The sequence below is a fragment of the Capsicum annuum genome, chromosome 1 (assembly GCF_002878395.1).
Source record: "Capsicum annuum cultivar UCD-10X-F1 chromosome 1, UCD10Xv1.1, whole genome shotgun sequence".
Taxonomy (NCBI): Eukaryota; Viridiplantae; Streptophyta; class Magnoliopsida; order Solanales; family Solanaceae; genus Capsicum; species Capsicum annuum.
In genome coordinates, this window is record NC_061111.1 from 44,252,471 (window position 1) to 44,269,406 (window position 16,936).

At 35.2% G+C, this 16,936-nt stretch overlaps 2 protein-coding genes across 3 annotated transcripts; one reads left to right on the forward strand and one right to left on the reverse strand.

Moving 5' to 3' along the window:
• Window positions 1-1,540: 1,540 nt before the first annotated feature.
• LOC107854409 (non-structural maintenance of chromosomes element 4 homolog A-like) lies at window positions 1,541-5,288 on the forward strand. Its single transcript, XM_016699425.2, has 7 exons — window positions 1,541-1,660; window positions 2,243-2,323; window positions 3,458-3,704; window positions 3,800-3,887; window positions 3,973-4,186; window positions 4,442-4,533; window positions 4,736-5,288. The coding sequence occupies exons 1-7, from the start codon at window positions 1,549-1,551 to the stop codon at window positions 5,033-5,035; spliced, it is 1,134 nt and encodes a 377-aa protein (XP_016554911.2). The 5' UTR covers window positions 1,541-1,548; the 3' UTR covers window positions 5,036-5,288.
• A 1,825-nt stretch (window positions 5,289-7,113) lies between these two features.
• LOC107873565 (enoyl-[acyl-carrier-protein] reductase [NADH], chloroplastic-like) lies at window positions 7,114-14,879 on the reverse strand. Of its 2 annotated transcripts, XM_016720475.2 has the most exons (13): window positions 14,725-14,879; window positions 10,794-11,102; window positions 9,465-9,574; window positions 9,320-9,375; window positions 9,152-9,236; window positions 9,019-9,066; window positions 8,591-8,665; window positions 8,403-8,514; window positions 8,225-8,276; window positions 8,079-8,130; window positions 7,882-7,939; window positions 7,526-7,624; window positions 7,114-7,423 (listed from the first exon to the last, which is right to left on the reverse strand). In XM_016720475.2, the coding sequence occupies exons 2-13, from the start codon at window positions 11,068-11,070 to the stop codon at window positions 7,269-7,271; spliced, it is 1,179 nt and encodes a 392-aa protein (XP_016575961.1). In that variant the 5' UTR covers window positions 11,071-11,102; window positions 14,725-14,879; the 3' UTR covers window positions 7,114-7,268. The 2 variants fall into 2 exon arrangements, with proteins under 2 accessions (XP_016575961.1, NP_001311971.1); NM_001325042.1 differs by lacking the exon at window positions 14,725-14,879 and having other exon boundaries at window positions 7,269-7,423; window positions 10,794-11,070.
• Window positions 14,880-16,936: the final 2,057 nt, after the last annotated feature.

Here is a 16,936-nt window from a genome sequence, read left to right on the forward strand (position 1 = left end):
CGTTCCTCCTCCTTCTTCTTTCTCCTCCCATGAACAACAACTAACCTCCGTTCCACAAACTCCATTTCCCTTTGTTCTTCTTCCTCCTCCTACGAACAACTGACCTCCATCATCGGAACAAAGACAACGACGGTGGACTGCTGCGATTGATTTTGGTCACTGGTTTCAGCATTTTCTGGCGAATAATTTCGTCATCGATGCTCCGAGAAAGTTCATCAATCAGATTTTTTGGTTAAATTGAATAAGGTTAAAAATTTGTAGAATTTATTTTTCTACTCAATTCCCTGGTTATAATTAGCTTGTAAACTTGGTTGGAGGAATAAGGTTGATAAATATAGTTCCAACATCTTGATTTGTGAAGAAACTATAGTTTCACTGTGATAAAGCAATAAACATTTAAACAAGTTAGTCGTGATGCTATTGATCTCTTCTTTCTCATGTTGTTTAAGTGTAGTGATTTCCAAGATTTGAAAATTTCGAAGTAAAAAAAAATAATGGTTAAAAATTTAAATGAATTTCTTTTTTCTGTGATTTGATGCTCTTTGAATTTTTTGGGTGTTGAAATTTAGCAAATTCTTGGAGAATGATGCCTTAAAGAATTGATTTTTATGTATTTTTAGGATTTAATTTGTTGATTCTTGATCTTTATAGGAAAGTTTATTTGTTGTATAATTTATGTATTTTATTATTGTGTATTTGATTGAAGATTTTGGTGAATAGAAGAAGAAATGGGGTGTGAGGAAGAAGAAGAAATGGGGGTGGTGGGGTGTGAGGAAGAAGGGGAAAAAATAATGTTTAAAAATATTAAAGTGGGCCCCACTAAAAAAATTTTATACTTTTTTCACTAAAACACGCCTTTATTTTTTTTTGTCACGTCAACAGTTAAGGGGGAAAATTAATACACTTTAAAGTTCATAAGGGGGGTAAATAATTGCTCGATTAGTTTAGGGTCTAAAGTAAGTTTTGCTAACAAGTTCAGAAGGGTTTTGATGTATTATCTCTTTATATGAGTAAGTTATACATAATTATGTTGTGAGATAATTTGATTCCTTGAAAAATACTATCAAGTAGTTAATATATTTTGTGTATTCATGTTTCATAATTCATAATTGAAATTGACATCAAACTTATCGTACATAATTAAAATATCTTAATATTAGGCTCGTACTGACATGGGACCATGCTCCTCTAGTAATGATATAAATCATACTATCCCATCATTCACTTTAAATATAAATTTAGTAATTTTAGATATAAATAATTACGTACTATAACAACTACATATGACTGATAATATAAAATTTTAGAAGAAATAAAATAATAAATTTAGTGTAATTCCATCAATAAAACGTGAGAAGGATAGAGTTTGCACAAAATTTACGAAGAGAAATTTTAAAAATAACAAAATTAGTGTCCCCAAAAGTCAAAAGTCAAAACTTTCTCAGCAAGGAATTAATAATGAAACGAAAAATTATTTTTTTTTTCTCCCTATAAATAGATGTCAAAATAATATTGTTATTCACCATAGATTTTATTAAAGAAAAAAAAATGGCAAATCGTATGCCAAAAGTTGAGTTGTCGAATGGTTTTACTGAGCAACCGAAATCTCAAGCAAGAGGGGTTCGTTGCAAATATTATGCAATACAAAACAGTATTTCTGGTAAAGTTATTGTCGATTTCAGAAAATCTTTTTTTCGTTTTTCGTTTTGTGTTATTTTTCGTGTTATTTCATGTTATATGTCACACATTTAAGCCGTGAAATTGAAAGCAACCATTAATGTTTGCATTGGTTTTCTAGGCCACGGCTAGGATAATCTTGCAATAAAAGTAAAGTTGTTTGCGTGTGACCTAAATTTGCATTAGGTAGTTTGTCTAGGCCATGGTAACATTGTTGTCATGTTATTTTGGAAAATCTTTTTTTTTTTATTTTTTGTTCTATGTTATTTTGTAAAAACGACAACCGTAAAGTAACATCTATGACTTATGTGTCACAAGTTCAAGCCGTGAAAGTAGAAGCAACCATGAATATTTGCATTGGCCTTCTAGGCCAAGGCTAGGGTAGTCTTGCAACAATAGTAAAGTTGTTTGCGTGTGACCTATATTTGTATTAGGTAGGCTGTCTAGGCCATGGCAGCCCTAGTCGGATTCTACTAACTCGGGTGCTTTGTGCACAAGAATTCTTTTTTTTTATTATTTTCTAAGAAAGATTTTCTTAAAATTATTTTTTTGATGTGGTATACAGATGGAAAAGATGATATTGGTAGTGTTGATTCGAAGAAGTTCAAGGAAATTATGAAAGAAATTGAAACTTCTCATAATGAAGGTAATTTTTTCCCTTTTTTCTCTCTTTCTTTATTTTATTTTATTTTATTTTTGTGCTATGCCTATATATAGATGTCAAAATTGTTATCTTTATGTGGAATGTTTTCTAGATTTTGAATATATGATTGAAAGCTTTTTATGAATATGAAAGAATAACTAACTTTTAGCTAAAGTTACCTACTTGATGAAGTTCCTTGAAAAGTTAGATTCTGCATGCATGCTTGCTAGATTTGTTGCAGTTAGTTATGTTAGTTCTATCGGAAAGAACCTCACTATCCCATCCCAGATCCCAAAAAGTAGGGGATAGGTCAGCGTATATTCATACCCCACTTGTGAGATTACACTTGGTATGTTGTTGTTATTGTAACTTGTAAGTTATGTTAAAATTTTGCATAGGGTTAAGGTTTGTATGCATTCTACCATCTACGAACCCCACCTTGAAATTACAAAGTTTAGTTTTCCCTCTTATAAGAAGGTGATCAGGAAGTTGTAGTTGTACACACTACAAGAATGTTGAAAGTGAGATTCGTTGTCCTTTTGAGATACAACAATATACTCAGTGTTATCCCCACAAGTGGGGTCTGGATAGGGTGGTGTGTACGCAGACTTTACTCCTACCTTGTGTTGTTTCTGATAGACCCTCTGCTCCTTCTTAGATATTAGGGCTATTTGTTTTTTTGCTTGAGATAAGCGTCCAGTACCTCCCGAACTATGAGTAAAGTTGCTACGACATACTCCAACTTCATAGGGGTCTCATTAACCCCCCCCCCCCCCCCCCGCCGCAATATTAATGGATGTTTAGTCACCTTTTGTGCTGACATGAACCTTTATTGCATAAAATGGGGCCCACGTTAAAGGTGTCGCGTCAGCTCAAAAGGATAACAAAAATATGCTAAAATTTAGTCATAGTTCAGGGGTACTAGATGCTTTACTCTTTTTGCTTTGTTCTGGAGTGAACTAAAAACCTAATCTTGGCAATGAAGGGTGTTTTATGTAATGAAGTATTGCTTGGTGCTGCTTTCTTGTTTAGTACTGCATCCTTGAGAGTTTGTAAAGTTCTTTCTGAGGGTAAAATTGATGATGAAGTATAATGTTTATCGCACATTAACGTAGTATCATCGTTTTGGATTACCAGTCAAAAAGCCAAGAGAGCAAGTTGCCGATGCAGAGGCATTGTTTGATCTCGCCAGAACTTTGGTGACTTCTGTTAGATCACATAATACTGATGGTATTACACCTTATATGTTCATCTCCTCTTTGCTCCGAGTCTATGGGTCGCGAAGTGCAAAAAGACACTCTCAGAATGCAAATACATTACGTTGGAAGAAAATTGGTCATGCTGTTTCACCAATTTTCGGTAATGCAAGAGGTTGCCACACCATGTAAGTTTTGCTTCAGTAATATGCAGTATTAAGTTGGTTTGTGAGACATTTGTTCTTGCATTCTTATGTGATTTCTTTGTTGCTTTATTCTGAAGGATTGGACCAATGGACCGCAAAGTTAAGCAGCGTAAGTATACACGTAGACCACGTTCACAGCTGTACTTGCGCGCTCGACCAAAGGAGGTAATATTGTCCTTCTCATGCTGTAAAAGTGTGCATTTAGCTGCTTGAGCTGTGAGTTTAGTATATCTTCTTGCTTCTATCACAGCTTGACTTTAACACGGAGGAGATAACAGATACGGACAAGAACATAGCAACCATGTTTCAGATCCTAAAGAAGGAGAAGAGAGTTAAGCTTGAGAATCTTGTACTTAACAGGAAATGCTTCGCGCAAACCATAGAGAATTTATTTGCACTATCTTTTCTAGTGAAAGATGGACGAGTTGTCATACACGTGGATGAAAATAGATCTCACTTTCTTTGTAAGATACCTCTCTGAATCTTTTGTTGACAGTGTATTTTATATTTGTCCTAGTTCTTGGTGTAACTGTGGTGCAGTCATGCAACTTGAAGGTTATGGATTCGAGTTGTGTAATCAGCCTCTTGCAGAAATGCAAGGCAAGACTGCGTACACTAGACCCTTGTGGTTTGGCCCTTTCTCGGACTCTATGCATAGCTGGAGATTAGTGCACCGAGATGCCTGCCCTCTTTCCTTTCTAATGTTGTTCCCTTTTCAGCTCCAAGGAATGGTCCTGCTGCCCGTTTAGTTATGTCTGGTGAAGTTAAATACAGCCACTTTGTCTTCAGATTGGATTTTGTTGATTGGGAGGTATGGAATCACTATATCTAAATCACTCATAACATTTTTCAAGTGAAATACATGTCCAATTATATAACGAAATCTATGTCTAAACGCCTACCTAGTTAGTACGATCCTAGTGGTTTTTGTGACATGCAATCGCGATTAATTTCTTTGTTAAATGAGCTACCAATGAACTTACACATTTTGCTTTATGTCATTGTGCATACAGCTGATGAAGAAAGCAGTTCCAGAAGGAGAAGAGCTGATGCCAAACAGGGTCATAATGGCTAGTCCAGTCTTTACAGAAGCTAATAAACCAAACAAGGACACGTCGACAAATCCAGTCTTTACTGAGGCTTATAAACTGGTTCCAGTTGAAGATTCTCGACTAAGATTACGTATCACTCGGGTCAAGAAAATGTCAAGGAACCATGGCAAGGTTTTACGCGAAGCTTCAGACATCGATAACTCTCCTGAAATAGGTGATGCCAACATTGGCAATGGGAGCCTGAAGAGGAAGCTGCTATGAAAATATAACTGTCCATTGGTTGTGCAGTATGTCTATATATTCTAAATAGGCCATTTTGGTGTACATAGGATCAATTTTTGTTGGCATTATTCTCTGGTCAGATAAAGTTTTGAGTAGTTATTTCTTTTTTAGAATTAGTGTAGTTTGAATGTAAAGCTATGGTAACTATTGAAAGCAATAGTTACCATATCATTTGTTGTTTTGTTGCTTCCTAATCCTCATAGTTTCAATTTGGTTGTCTGATTTTAACTTAGCACAGAGTTTAAGGAAATAAATAGATATTTCGATACAAAAAAGACCAAGAAGACACAAAACAAACACCCAAAACAGTCCACTAGTCAAGAAAATCGTGGACCCTTTGGAAGACCCCTCTCGGATTCAACAAACAACAACAAAAACACAAATGTATTGTGGTGTTTAACACCTAAAAACAGCCAACCAACAAACTAACAATATGGATAGCAAGATGTAATAACAAGAAGCTGAACAACAACAAGAAGTTGCGGGTTCACTAGAAACAAGAGGAACGATTACAAGTTACAAGCACTAACAAGATTACAATAAAAGAAACAAAGGATAGATAGATAGACTACACGAAGATATAATCTTAAAAACCTAAGAGTCTATTCCACTCTTGGACCTTTAACACTACACACAACAATTCACCTATCTCTTACGTGACACGAGATCGAATTTCACCTCTCAAGCGCCAACGTTTCCAAGCAAATACAATCACTAGTGTTCCACACTAGATCTTGCCCTAGTTTCGGTTGGTGGCTTTTCCAAGCCCTAACTGTGGTGTTTCAAGTCTTACAAGACTTACAATAATATCAAAAAACTAAATCTAAAAACCCTGCAATGTTCCCTTTATAGCTATTACAAAATATAAGTTAAAATGACCAAAAGACCCTTCAAAGAGTGGGCACCATCTAGTGTAATTTATGGGCTGATTTGGGTGCATTTTGGGCCTCTTTTACACTTCAATTGCACATGCCAAGGCTCGGGTCCAACACGCACTCTCCTAAGTCCATATCCGTGATTATTTCCGTATCACTTTTGAATTTTGTGGTCTTAAACTAAAAATATGCCGGATATACGAAAAAATCATTTAATCTTATGGTCTTAGATTTTAACTTAGCACGGAGTTTAAGAAAGTAAAATAGACTTTTGAATCTTGTGGTCTTAAATAAAAGATAAATCAGATATACGAAAAAAAATATTTAATCTTGTGGTTGTCATGTGAAAAGATGAAACTAAAGAGTTGTCAAAAGAAGAAAGAGACATTTTTTTTGAAACAGGCGAAAAAGAAAAGTAAGACAAACAAATTAAAATGGAGGGTATTTCATGTTTTTGCCATTGTTCTTTTTTGTTCTGGTCTAACTACTTGGTATCGGAACTCTATGACTCGATTAATTTGGATTTGTGTTATGTAGAGTCCATTAAAGGATATATGCTTTTCCATTTGTAAGGCTCTAATTCGAGACCTCTAGTTAAGCGGCACCACTTTGAGCCTTGAGAATGCTCCTACTAGAGGCTTCTCCATTTGCAAGGTTCTAACTCGAGACCTCTAGTTATGCAAGGTTCTAACTCGAGACCTCTAGTTACAGAAATTGAAGATCTTACCATCAATGTGTCCACAAAATCATAAATTGGTGGCATATGTTTCTAGATGATCCCCATAACAACACTTAAGAGGCTTTGCTAACTATGCAGCAATTAGAACAACAAATCAAGCTATCTATCAATAAATTTAAAAACACAGCCACCATAATAAGCAGGCAAAGTAGCCACAAAAAGATTCACAGAACCGGTGCTACTGTCACCTTCAAGCTGCTGGAAGTATTCGCTTCACACCTTGAGTTATTACTCATAAATTGAGAAACCCAACAAAAACACTTCACTTGTAGAGCCGATGCTGTCGCTATCTGTGCATAGAGCCATGCCCCATTCTCGTCTCAGCCTCCAAGGTACTGTCGCTGTCTGTCACTATCTTTCATTGACGCCTTGCCAAACTTATCAACACAAGGAGAATTAAGGTTTCTATATCACCAAATACGAGGACATATAGTGAAAGATGATGAAGGGAAACTCATTACTTCTATTTACTCTATAAATTATCAGTCATACAGCAGTAGATGATTTCACAAAGGCCGCTGGCCGAGCCACTCTTGGCTCTGACCATAAACAATATTCAAAAAAGCAAAATACAAACTCATCTAACACACGATATCTTTTATTCCGTGTTCTTGGGAATGTTGAGGTCTTTAAATATAGGACTGTCGACTCCAACGCCCATTGCATTCAAACCATTGTCAACGTAAATAACTGCACCAGTAATTGCTGAAGCGAGAGGCGATGCTAGGAATGCAGCTGTATTCCCTACTTCATCTACAACAAGTTTCAAAGTAAAGTAACAACAGCAAATTAAGACGAGGGAGAGAGCGTAAATAAAACATTTTTAGTGAGAAATAACTTGAGTGGATAATTTACCTGCTGATAATTCTTTCTGGAGAGGTGCATTGGCTAGGGAGTAGTCAATCATCATATCTATGAAACCAATTGCTTTTGCAGCTCGACTTCGTAAAGGGCCTGAATAGCGATATGTTTCTCTTGTCAATAAAGATTTTGTATGAACATGAAAAAATGAGTTGGAATTATATAATGGACTAGAGGTTCCTCCGCTTCTTGGTGGGCTTCCATGTTATCGTATAATCCCTCCGTTTCAATATAAGTGAATTGCTTCCCTTTTTAGTATGTCCTTAAAACAATGCCTCTTTCTATATTTGGTAACTCTCCAATTCCAACATTCTACATGTCATGTAACAGACAATGAATAGACAACATACCGGCAGATACTGTGTTAACCCTAACTTTCTGTTTTCTTCCAGCCTCAAAAGCAAGAACCTACATCATTAGAATGATCTCTTTCAATGACTAGATGCAGCAAAATTAGTGAGGATATTAGAGATTCAAGGGGAGAAAATCGTTTGGCTGTTCGTTTCCATTTTCTTATTTGACAGGTAGAGAATATAGAACAACTCACTCTGGTGTCACTCTCAAGTGCTGCTTTGGCAGAACTCATTCCCCCTCCATATCTGTATACGACATATTTCAACCAATGATTCCTCAAAGGGACAGATTTAAAATTTAAAAACAACAAAACAAGAAAAAGGAAAGAGTAACGTGTACCCTGGAATGATCCTCTCAGATGCAATATAGGTCAGAGAAATAGAAGAACCACCTGTTATAAGACCATTATTGATTTCAAAGGAAATATTTTGGGAATTACATAATCTTATAAACTGGCAAACAAGGGGCAAGAAGCGAAATGATAAACATAAACGGTAACGGGAAACTAAATACATGCCTGGGTTCATAATTGGAAGGAAATGCTTTAGCAAAGATACGTAGGAATAACTTGATGCTGATATTGCTGCAAGGTATCCTCTCCTCGTTGTTTCCAGAAGAGGTTTAGTCACCTAATGGTTGAATTATTTCATGAGAAAGATCGCCGATGAAGAAGCACTACTGTTTTACAATCTCAAAAGATGATACCTCTGGCCCATTAGCAAGTGAATGGACAAGAATGTCGATGCTGCCAAAATCCTCCTTCACAGATTCTGCAACTTCCTATAAGAAAACAAGAGAAATCAGGTGTGAAAAGTATGCAACAGTGACACAAGCGTCGGAGGTTGGACATAATATCAGGAAGATGAAGACGTCCTTATACAGCCCTAAAATGATAGCAAACACAAACAAAAAATAACTGCTGCAGAGAAAAGAAAAGTGGATAACTGTAATTTGCTTAATGCATGTATAACAATAACCATTGCGCTGCAGAAGGTGGGAGAGGCAGCACAACTATTAGTAGAAGTTCGGTGTATACGTGAGAAAAAAAGTAGTAGGAAGACAAATTTTCGATCTGGTAGTTACTCAGTTTGTTCAGCATGCAAAAAAAAGTGTGAACAGTGAGAACTACGTACTGAAACTGTCCACTTAGAAGAACCAGCATAACGCTTATTTGTTTTTATCTGCAAGGTGAGTAAAAAACAGTTTTAGGATAATGAAATTGGAACACAATGAATAATTTCACGCAATCATAGGCTTTGGAATTACATCTTCAGGTACATCCTCAAGACTATCAAAAACAGCATCGAGGGGGTATACTTTCGTAATCTCCATCAAAGAGCCATCTGGCAAACTGAGAAGATGTATTTAGTGCGAGATTAGTCATAAAGCTTTTTCTGCAGAGGTACAAAAGAAACAAAAGTTTAGACTCTTAACACGCGTGATTCATCAAACTTCCCCCGTCGGAGACTTGTTTCAAAAATGTTTAAGGCCTGTAAAGAAATGCAAAGACGTCAAGAGGTTTGAAGATATACGGAGAGTTCAAGCTGAGATACCACAACAAATTGTAAATTTCACTTACTGGAACCCAGGTTCCAACTAGAATTTCAGCACCTGCAGCAGCCAGGGACTTGGCAATAGCCCAACCATATCCATTATCATCAGCTACACCAGCTATAAAAGCCCTTTTACCTGCAAACAGCGTTTACATTTTTCTTAAAAGGCAGAAGGCTACACGGACAGAGATTCCAAATTTGAACACATTAAAAGCAGAGATGAAGGAAATTAATATAGCATAAAAGTAGATGATGCCACAAATGAGATTACAATCTCTGTCAATTGAAACATTCCATCCATCGCCCAAGTTCCAGCAGCAAATAATATGCTACCACAGTGTTTGCTGTAAAAGCTCCAACTTGGCAGATAATGTTTCTAATGTGAGTCAAGACGACACAAATACCCTCTACTATCTAAAAGCTACTTTCGGTTCGCAAACACAGAAGTAGTTCAGCATGTGATATAGTTAATCGTAACCCAAAGAAGATAGGAATTCGAAAAGGACATTATGCACTGCAAATGTTTCCAACTTTGGTTCTCTACTAGAGATTACGTATCGCCTTTCCTTGAATCGTGCAACAATGAGGGGATATCCCAAATTTAAAAGGGGGAATAAGAAAAGTAAAACGATCTTTTGACAACATTCACTGGCTCCTCCCCAGTAAGAAGATAAGTGATGGGAGCCACACAAAGTGGCATGTTTTTATGGTTCTTGGCAAGGGAGGCAGTTCTTACTCAGGAGAACCTCAAGAAAAGGGGAATAATCTTATGCCCCAGATGCTTCCTACGTGGTGAGAAAGAAGAAACAGTCAACCATTTGATCTTGCATTGCAAGATCACAGGACGGCTTCGGAAATTGTTTTGAACCTTAAGAGGCATGTCATGGTGTATGCCAGGGAAGATTACAGAAGCCCTGTTAAGCTGGGAACTGGTCGGACTGCAGGCAAAGAATAGAAGCAGATGGAGGATAGTTCCAGCTAGCGTTTGGAGGTCAATCTGGAAAGAGAGGAATTCGAGATGTTTTGAAAATGTAGAAAATAGCGTGCAACAAATCAAGTTAAATTGTGTCTTGATTTTGTGTGTTTGGTGTAATCAGATATGGTCAAATTATCTTGTCTCTATTATTGATGTTTTAGACTCATTATAGACATCGGATCATAGATTTGGTAGGACTCGTAAATATGGTTGTGCACTGCACAACCTTGTACTGACCTGATTTGTATGTGTGTGTGTGTGTGTGTAGATATGGAAATTTACCAGTTTCAAAAAAACATTCACCACCTCTTCCACTCACTCCTCAGATCTTAAAGTGCATAGAAAAAAGCTTTTGAAAACTAAAAATTCAGAACCTAACCTCGCAAATCAATCGGCAACACAGAGGCAGGCTTGCTATCATCAGCTTCTGATTGTGCCTTGGTGACAACTTTCTGTAACTTTTGAGTTGTAGATGTGAAATTGCGGCTAAAATGTTGAATGGATGAAACATGACAACTACTAGCAAGCCTGTTCCAGGACAGTCTTCTAGTGTCACCACCAAACTTTGTTGAGCAGAAACTGGAAATTCTTTTCGTCGAGAGCATGGATGGCCTAGCTATCACTATTTGCAAGCTTGAAGCTGCAGTTGCTGCCATTTCTAGAGAATACTTTGTAGAGCAGCGGTAACCTGGGAGTGTTTTCAAATAAAAATGAACATTCAAAAATATACCAATTGTATGCAGGTTTTCAAGGAAATCTAATGAAAGAGACGAACAACATGAAAGAGTATTCCACTTTTCTTCTCTGACAAAAATTTATAAATCCTCATCAATAGAGAAATACAAAATATATAGTAATTAGAGCTACTTGGTGGCTATTTCTTCCTCTCCAATGTTCTCACTAATCCTTAATTTTCATCACGTCCAAAAGCAAATGAGATGTTTCTCTAAAATATTGGATGTGAGCATACTTTTGAGGAACTCAAATGCCACTCTCCTCCTTCTCAGGTCCACCGTCATCCAAAATGATTTCTTCCATCCAACCTTCCCTTTTAACAAATCATTAGCCTTATTTCCTCAAAATGAAAAGCATTAAGAATTTCGGCATGTCCCACAGCTAAGTCCCTTTCTCAAAACTAAAGAAATATCAGCTCGTTTGAACCCATATCCTGTTTTTCACTTATCCATACTTCCATAATCGACTACAACCCCTTTCTTGCCTTCGAATTAAAAAAAAAATGAAATAGACCTAAATATACTATTAAGTGGAGAACGGCAGAGGGAGCAGCCCATTATCCCAAGTTCCAAATCCTGCGGTTAGTCTTAAGGATCGGCCCCAGACAGATTTCTCAGTCGTCAAAAAATAACTGTATCTGACATTCAGCCACCAATACATATATAGATCACTGGTAAAACCAACCGCACACTTACAAATCAATGTTCTTTTTTCTTCTTTCCATTCTAGGTAAACAACTAATAATTATCTAGTCAAGTGAAAATTAATTACTTCCACAGCAACAACTGTATGCGAACCACTACACTGGTGACCAAAGCTCATGTAAGCACCATACCAGTCCGACTAAGGCAAGAGGGAAAGACCTCATTTTTAGATTCATATCTATTCGTCTTAGCCCCACTTCAGCAATTCAATCTCAAATTTCATTTCCGCTTTCATCATTTGATTTTTGACATCTACGAGTTGATCTTGCAAAAGAAGTAAAGTGCAATAACAAGTGATTTGTGATTGATAAAAATTACCACCGGATTCTGTACACTTAAGTATTGGATCATCACTTTAGACCCCAATTATTTAAGCATAGTAAATAACAGTATTCAGGACTAATGTCTCATCACAGACCCATAACCTTAGGCATACATTCTCCCAACAAATACAAAAAATAAACCCTCAAAAGATGAAAACTTTACGCAGAACACACACTTTTAAGCTAATGTTTATTCGAAATGCGGCCAAAATAAAGCTTAATTTCAAGAAACCAATACCCACTAAAAAGATAAGCAGCAAAACCTAAAACTTGAATCACATTTGATTTATTAAAAAGAAAAAACAAGTGTCTCATCAAAAACAGGCCCATGACATAGACTTACATCCCCAAGCAACTACTATACAGATGCTTCGGAATCTTCAAAAATGCCAGCAGGTGCATATTGGATCCTCCAAACCAAAACCAGTGCATACTTGGAGGATCAAACACGGGCATGGCAATATTTTTGGGAGAGTCCGAGCAACATAGACTATACAATTAAACCCTCAAGGATGAGAACTTAAAAAATAACACACACACATGCCTTTTTTTATAGTCGTGGTGTCCGGGCCAACTTGCGTGCACCTCGACTAATACCACGGACACCTGCTACCTCCCACCAGCAATAGGTATCATGTCATGTAACTTACGTAACTTTGTCCACCTAGGCTAAGACAGATGGAAAGAAATCACCGAGTATTTTTCGCCTCCGCTGGGATTTGAACATGAGACCTCATGGTTCTCAACCACTTCATTGACAACTAGGCAACACGTTTGGGAGCACGCATACACATTTTCATGCTAACATTTATTCTAAATGTACCCAAAATTAATCATAGTTTCAAGAAACCAAAAGGGCAGCCCGGTGCACTAAAGCTACCGCTATGCGCGGTGTCCGGGGAAGGGCCCCACCACAAGGGTGTATCGTACGCAGCCTTACCTTGCATTTCTGCTAGAGGCTGTTTCCAAGGCTTAAACCCATGACCTCTTAGTCACATGGCAGCAACTTTACCAGTTACTCCAAGGCTCCCCTTCAGTTTCAAGAAACCAATACCTAGAAAAAGATAGAGCAGTTATACAGTTGAGCCCTCAAGCTCAAAGATGAAAACTTTAAACATAACACACAATTTAAGCTGATATTTATTGCAAATGTAGCCAAAATTTAGCATAATTTCAAGAAACCACTACCCCGAAAAAATAAAGCAATAAAAACGGAAACTTAAATCACATTAGAATTATAGAAAAGACAAGTGGTCTCATCCAAAACATACCATAATTCCCTCAAAGATTAAAACTTTAAACACAATACACAACTTTATGCTAATGTTTATTCACAATGCAGCAAAATATAAGCATAATTTCAAGAAACCGGGGAAAAAGAGAAGAGGGGGGTGGGTCAATGCGTCCAGAAGCTATTTCCACATCTCAAACCGGTGACCTCCTAGTCACAGCAAAACTCACCATAATCCCCTCAAAGACGAAAACTTTAAATATAAAACACAACTTTTTGCTAATGTTTATCCAAAATGCAACAAAAAAATAAGCTAACTTCAAGAAACCAAAAAACAGAAAGCATAAAACAAGTCAGCCTGGTGCACTAAGCTCCCACTATGCGCGAGGCCCAAGGAAGAACCAGATCACAGGGGCATATAGTAAGCAGCCTTACCCTGCATTTCTGCAAGAGGCTATTTTCACAGCTTGAGCCCGTGACATCCTAATCACATGGAAGCAACTTTACAAGTTATGCTTATGCCAAGCCTCCCCTTCAATTTCAAGAAAGCAATAACCAGAAAAAGATAAGCAGCAAAACACAAATTTATGCTAATGTTTATTCAAAATGCAACAAAAAATAAGCACAATTTCAAGAAACCTAAAAAAAAAAAAGGCAACTCGGTGCATTAATCTCCGACTATGTGTAGCAAGGACCGGACCGCAAGGGTCTATTGTAAGCAACCTTATCTTACCTAAATATTTCCACAACTCGAACCTATGACCTCCTAATCACATGTCAGCAACTTTACTAGTTATGTCAAAGCTCCCCTTTAATTTTCGAGAAAATAAGCAACAAAACATAACTTTATAATAACAATTATTCAAAATGCAGCAAAAAATAAGCAGAATTTCAAGAATCCAAGATAAAAAAGGGGAGCTCAGTGCACTAATCTCCCTCTATGTACAGGAAGGATCGGACCACAAGGTTCTGTTGTAAGCAGTCTTACCCTACCTAACTATTTTTACAGTTCGAACATGTGACCTCCTAATCACATGTTAGCAACTTTACCAGTTACGTCAAAGTTCCACTTCAATTTTCAAGAAAATAGGCAGCAAAACACAACTTTATAATAACAATTATTCAAAACTGCATCCAAAAATAAGCACAATTTCAAGAATCCAAAAAAAATAAGCAGCCAAACACACCTTTATAATAACAATTATTCAAAAATGCATCAAAAAATAAGCATCATTTCAAGAATCCAACAAAAATAAAAACTGAACCTTGAATCACATTTGAATTAATTAATTAAAAAGGAAAAAGATAGAAATGAACCTTGAAGTGACAGAGTAGAATTATTTTTTTTTTTGGTGGGGCGGGTTGGGGTTTTTTAGTTGCTATCTTTCAACTCCTATTAGAAAGAAAAACAAGTGTGTCAGCATTAACAATAGTAGTAGTAGTAGTTTGTCTGTTAGGGTCTTTAAAGAGGAAACCACGCCGCGTTTGGGCATGAAAATAATAATATTTAGGAGTTAAAGTTAGAAGTCAAAGTTGGCATTTTGTTTGAATATAAATATAAATTAAAATGATTTTTAAAATTTTATGAGAAAAATAATTCTTATGATCAAATACTATTATTTTTATTTTTTTCATTAAATTAAAATAATTTTTAAGAAAAAAATGAAAAAATTCTCGTGGCCGAAACGCTTACTAAAAGTTGTCTTGGGGAATTGATGTGCCTAAGTATTTATGGGCCTATAAATTGTTATTGGGCTGTAAAGAGAGAATTGAAGATCTTACTGGGCCTAGTACTTTTGGGCCTGTAGAATGTCATTGGGCTTAGCAGCTTCTTGTTCTTTTTTGGGCAACTTTCAAAAAGGGTAAATTTCATAAGTAACAAATTTAAGCTCATAATTAGAAATTTCATAGCAACTGTTTCATAATTATCTGAAATAGCAACTTCAATTTTGTATAGCAACTTGTATTTTGTATTTTATAAAGGTGTTACTACTAAAATACATATACAATAAGATTTACCGCGCTTCTTTTACTCAAATCAGTTGAGTTAAATAAGGAATAATTATCTCATGTATTTAAAGCCGTAAATTCTTTTTTCATAAATTACTCTTATTTAAAAAAGTAGATTCATCTTCCATAAATTACTCTTATTTAAATTAATAGATTCCTTTTTCAAATCAAACTCAAATATGAAGATTATTATCTTATGATATTCAAAAATTCAAAATAAATCATCATTACTGTTTTTTTCTCGCTTTCACTCTCTTATATCTCTAATTTTTTTTCATCTTCTTTTTTTATCATTTTATTTTATTATTTTTTATTTATTTATTTTTTTCTTTTCACTTTATTTTCTCTCTTCTTTTTCTCTTTTTTTTTTTCCTTTTTTGTTTTTTTCTTTTTCGTTTTCTTTTTTTTTTCCTCACTTTTTTTTTCCTTTTCCTATTTTTGTTTCCTTCTCTTTTTTTTTCAAATTTCTTTTTTTCATTTTTATTTTTATACTTTTATTTCTAATTTCTATGTCTCTTTCTTCTTCTTCTTTTTCCCTTCTTCACTTCTTTTTTTCGGATTTTTCTTTTTCGCTTTTCATCTTTTTCTAATTTTTTTTAAAAAATTTACTCTTCTATCTCTATTTTTTATTTTTGAAAGACAAATATATATATCACATATAATATTAAAAAAATATACAGAATAAATAGACATACAGATCTGCATATATATTTATAGTACAAAACATACATATATATATGCATATGTATTTACAGAAATACATATATGACTCATATGTATATATAAACATATGAGTCACATTTAAAATACATATACAATCACAAAAATAGGTATAATTACATTACAGGTAACTAATACATTTGCAGTTACATATGTAAGTAATATATATGTAAGATCTGAACATAAAAATGTATAATCACCTATTAATGCATGCGTAATTACAGATTCAACTATTAGAAACGAATATTAAACGTAAAACTAAAATTAAAAACCTTCAATTCAAATTGATTGAGCATCAATAGTCAAAATATAATTGTCAAGTACTAAATAACTTTCCACATGCAACCTGAAAGTAAGATATTAAGCTTAACAACTATTCAACTACATCACTGTCATCATACAGTTATATGTTGCCAAATACAAAATACAGAAAAAAAACATCAAACTTCAAGGATTTTGGTGTCTTCTATTATCCTGATTTTCCTAACAGGCCTCATTGGTATTTCTTCGTCGCTTTTTGCACCAACTTCTTATTTTCTCAAATCATAATCTCACATAATTGAACCATATCTTGTGTGGAGCAAGTCGGACTTGAAGTCAACCGAAGGAACACCTTCACCATAAGTAAGACACTCGACAAATGTCATCATATACAATCTACAATTTATGCAAATACATAAAATAATGAATTAGTATGTATTTTAAATAGACTCGCAAATATGTTCTTTTTATATTATATTATATTATATTATATTATATTATATTATATTATATTATATTATATTATATTATATTATAT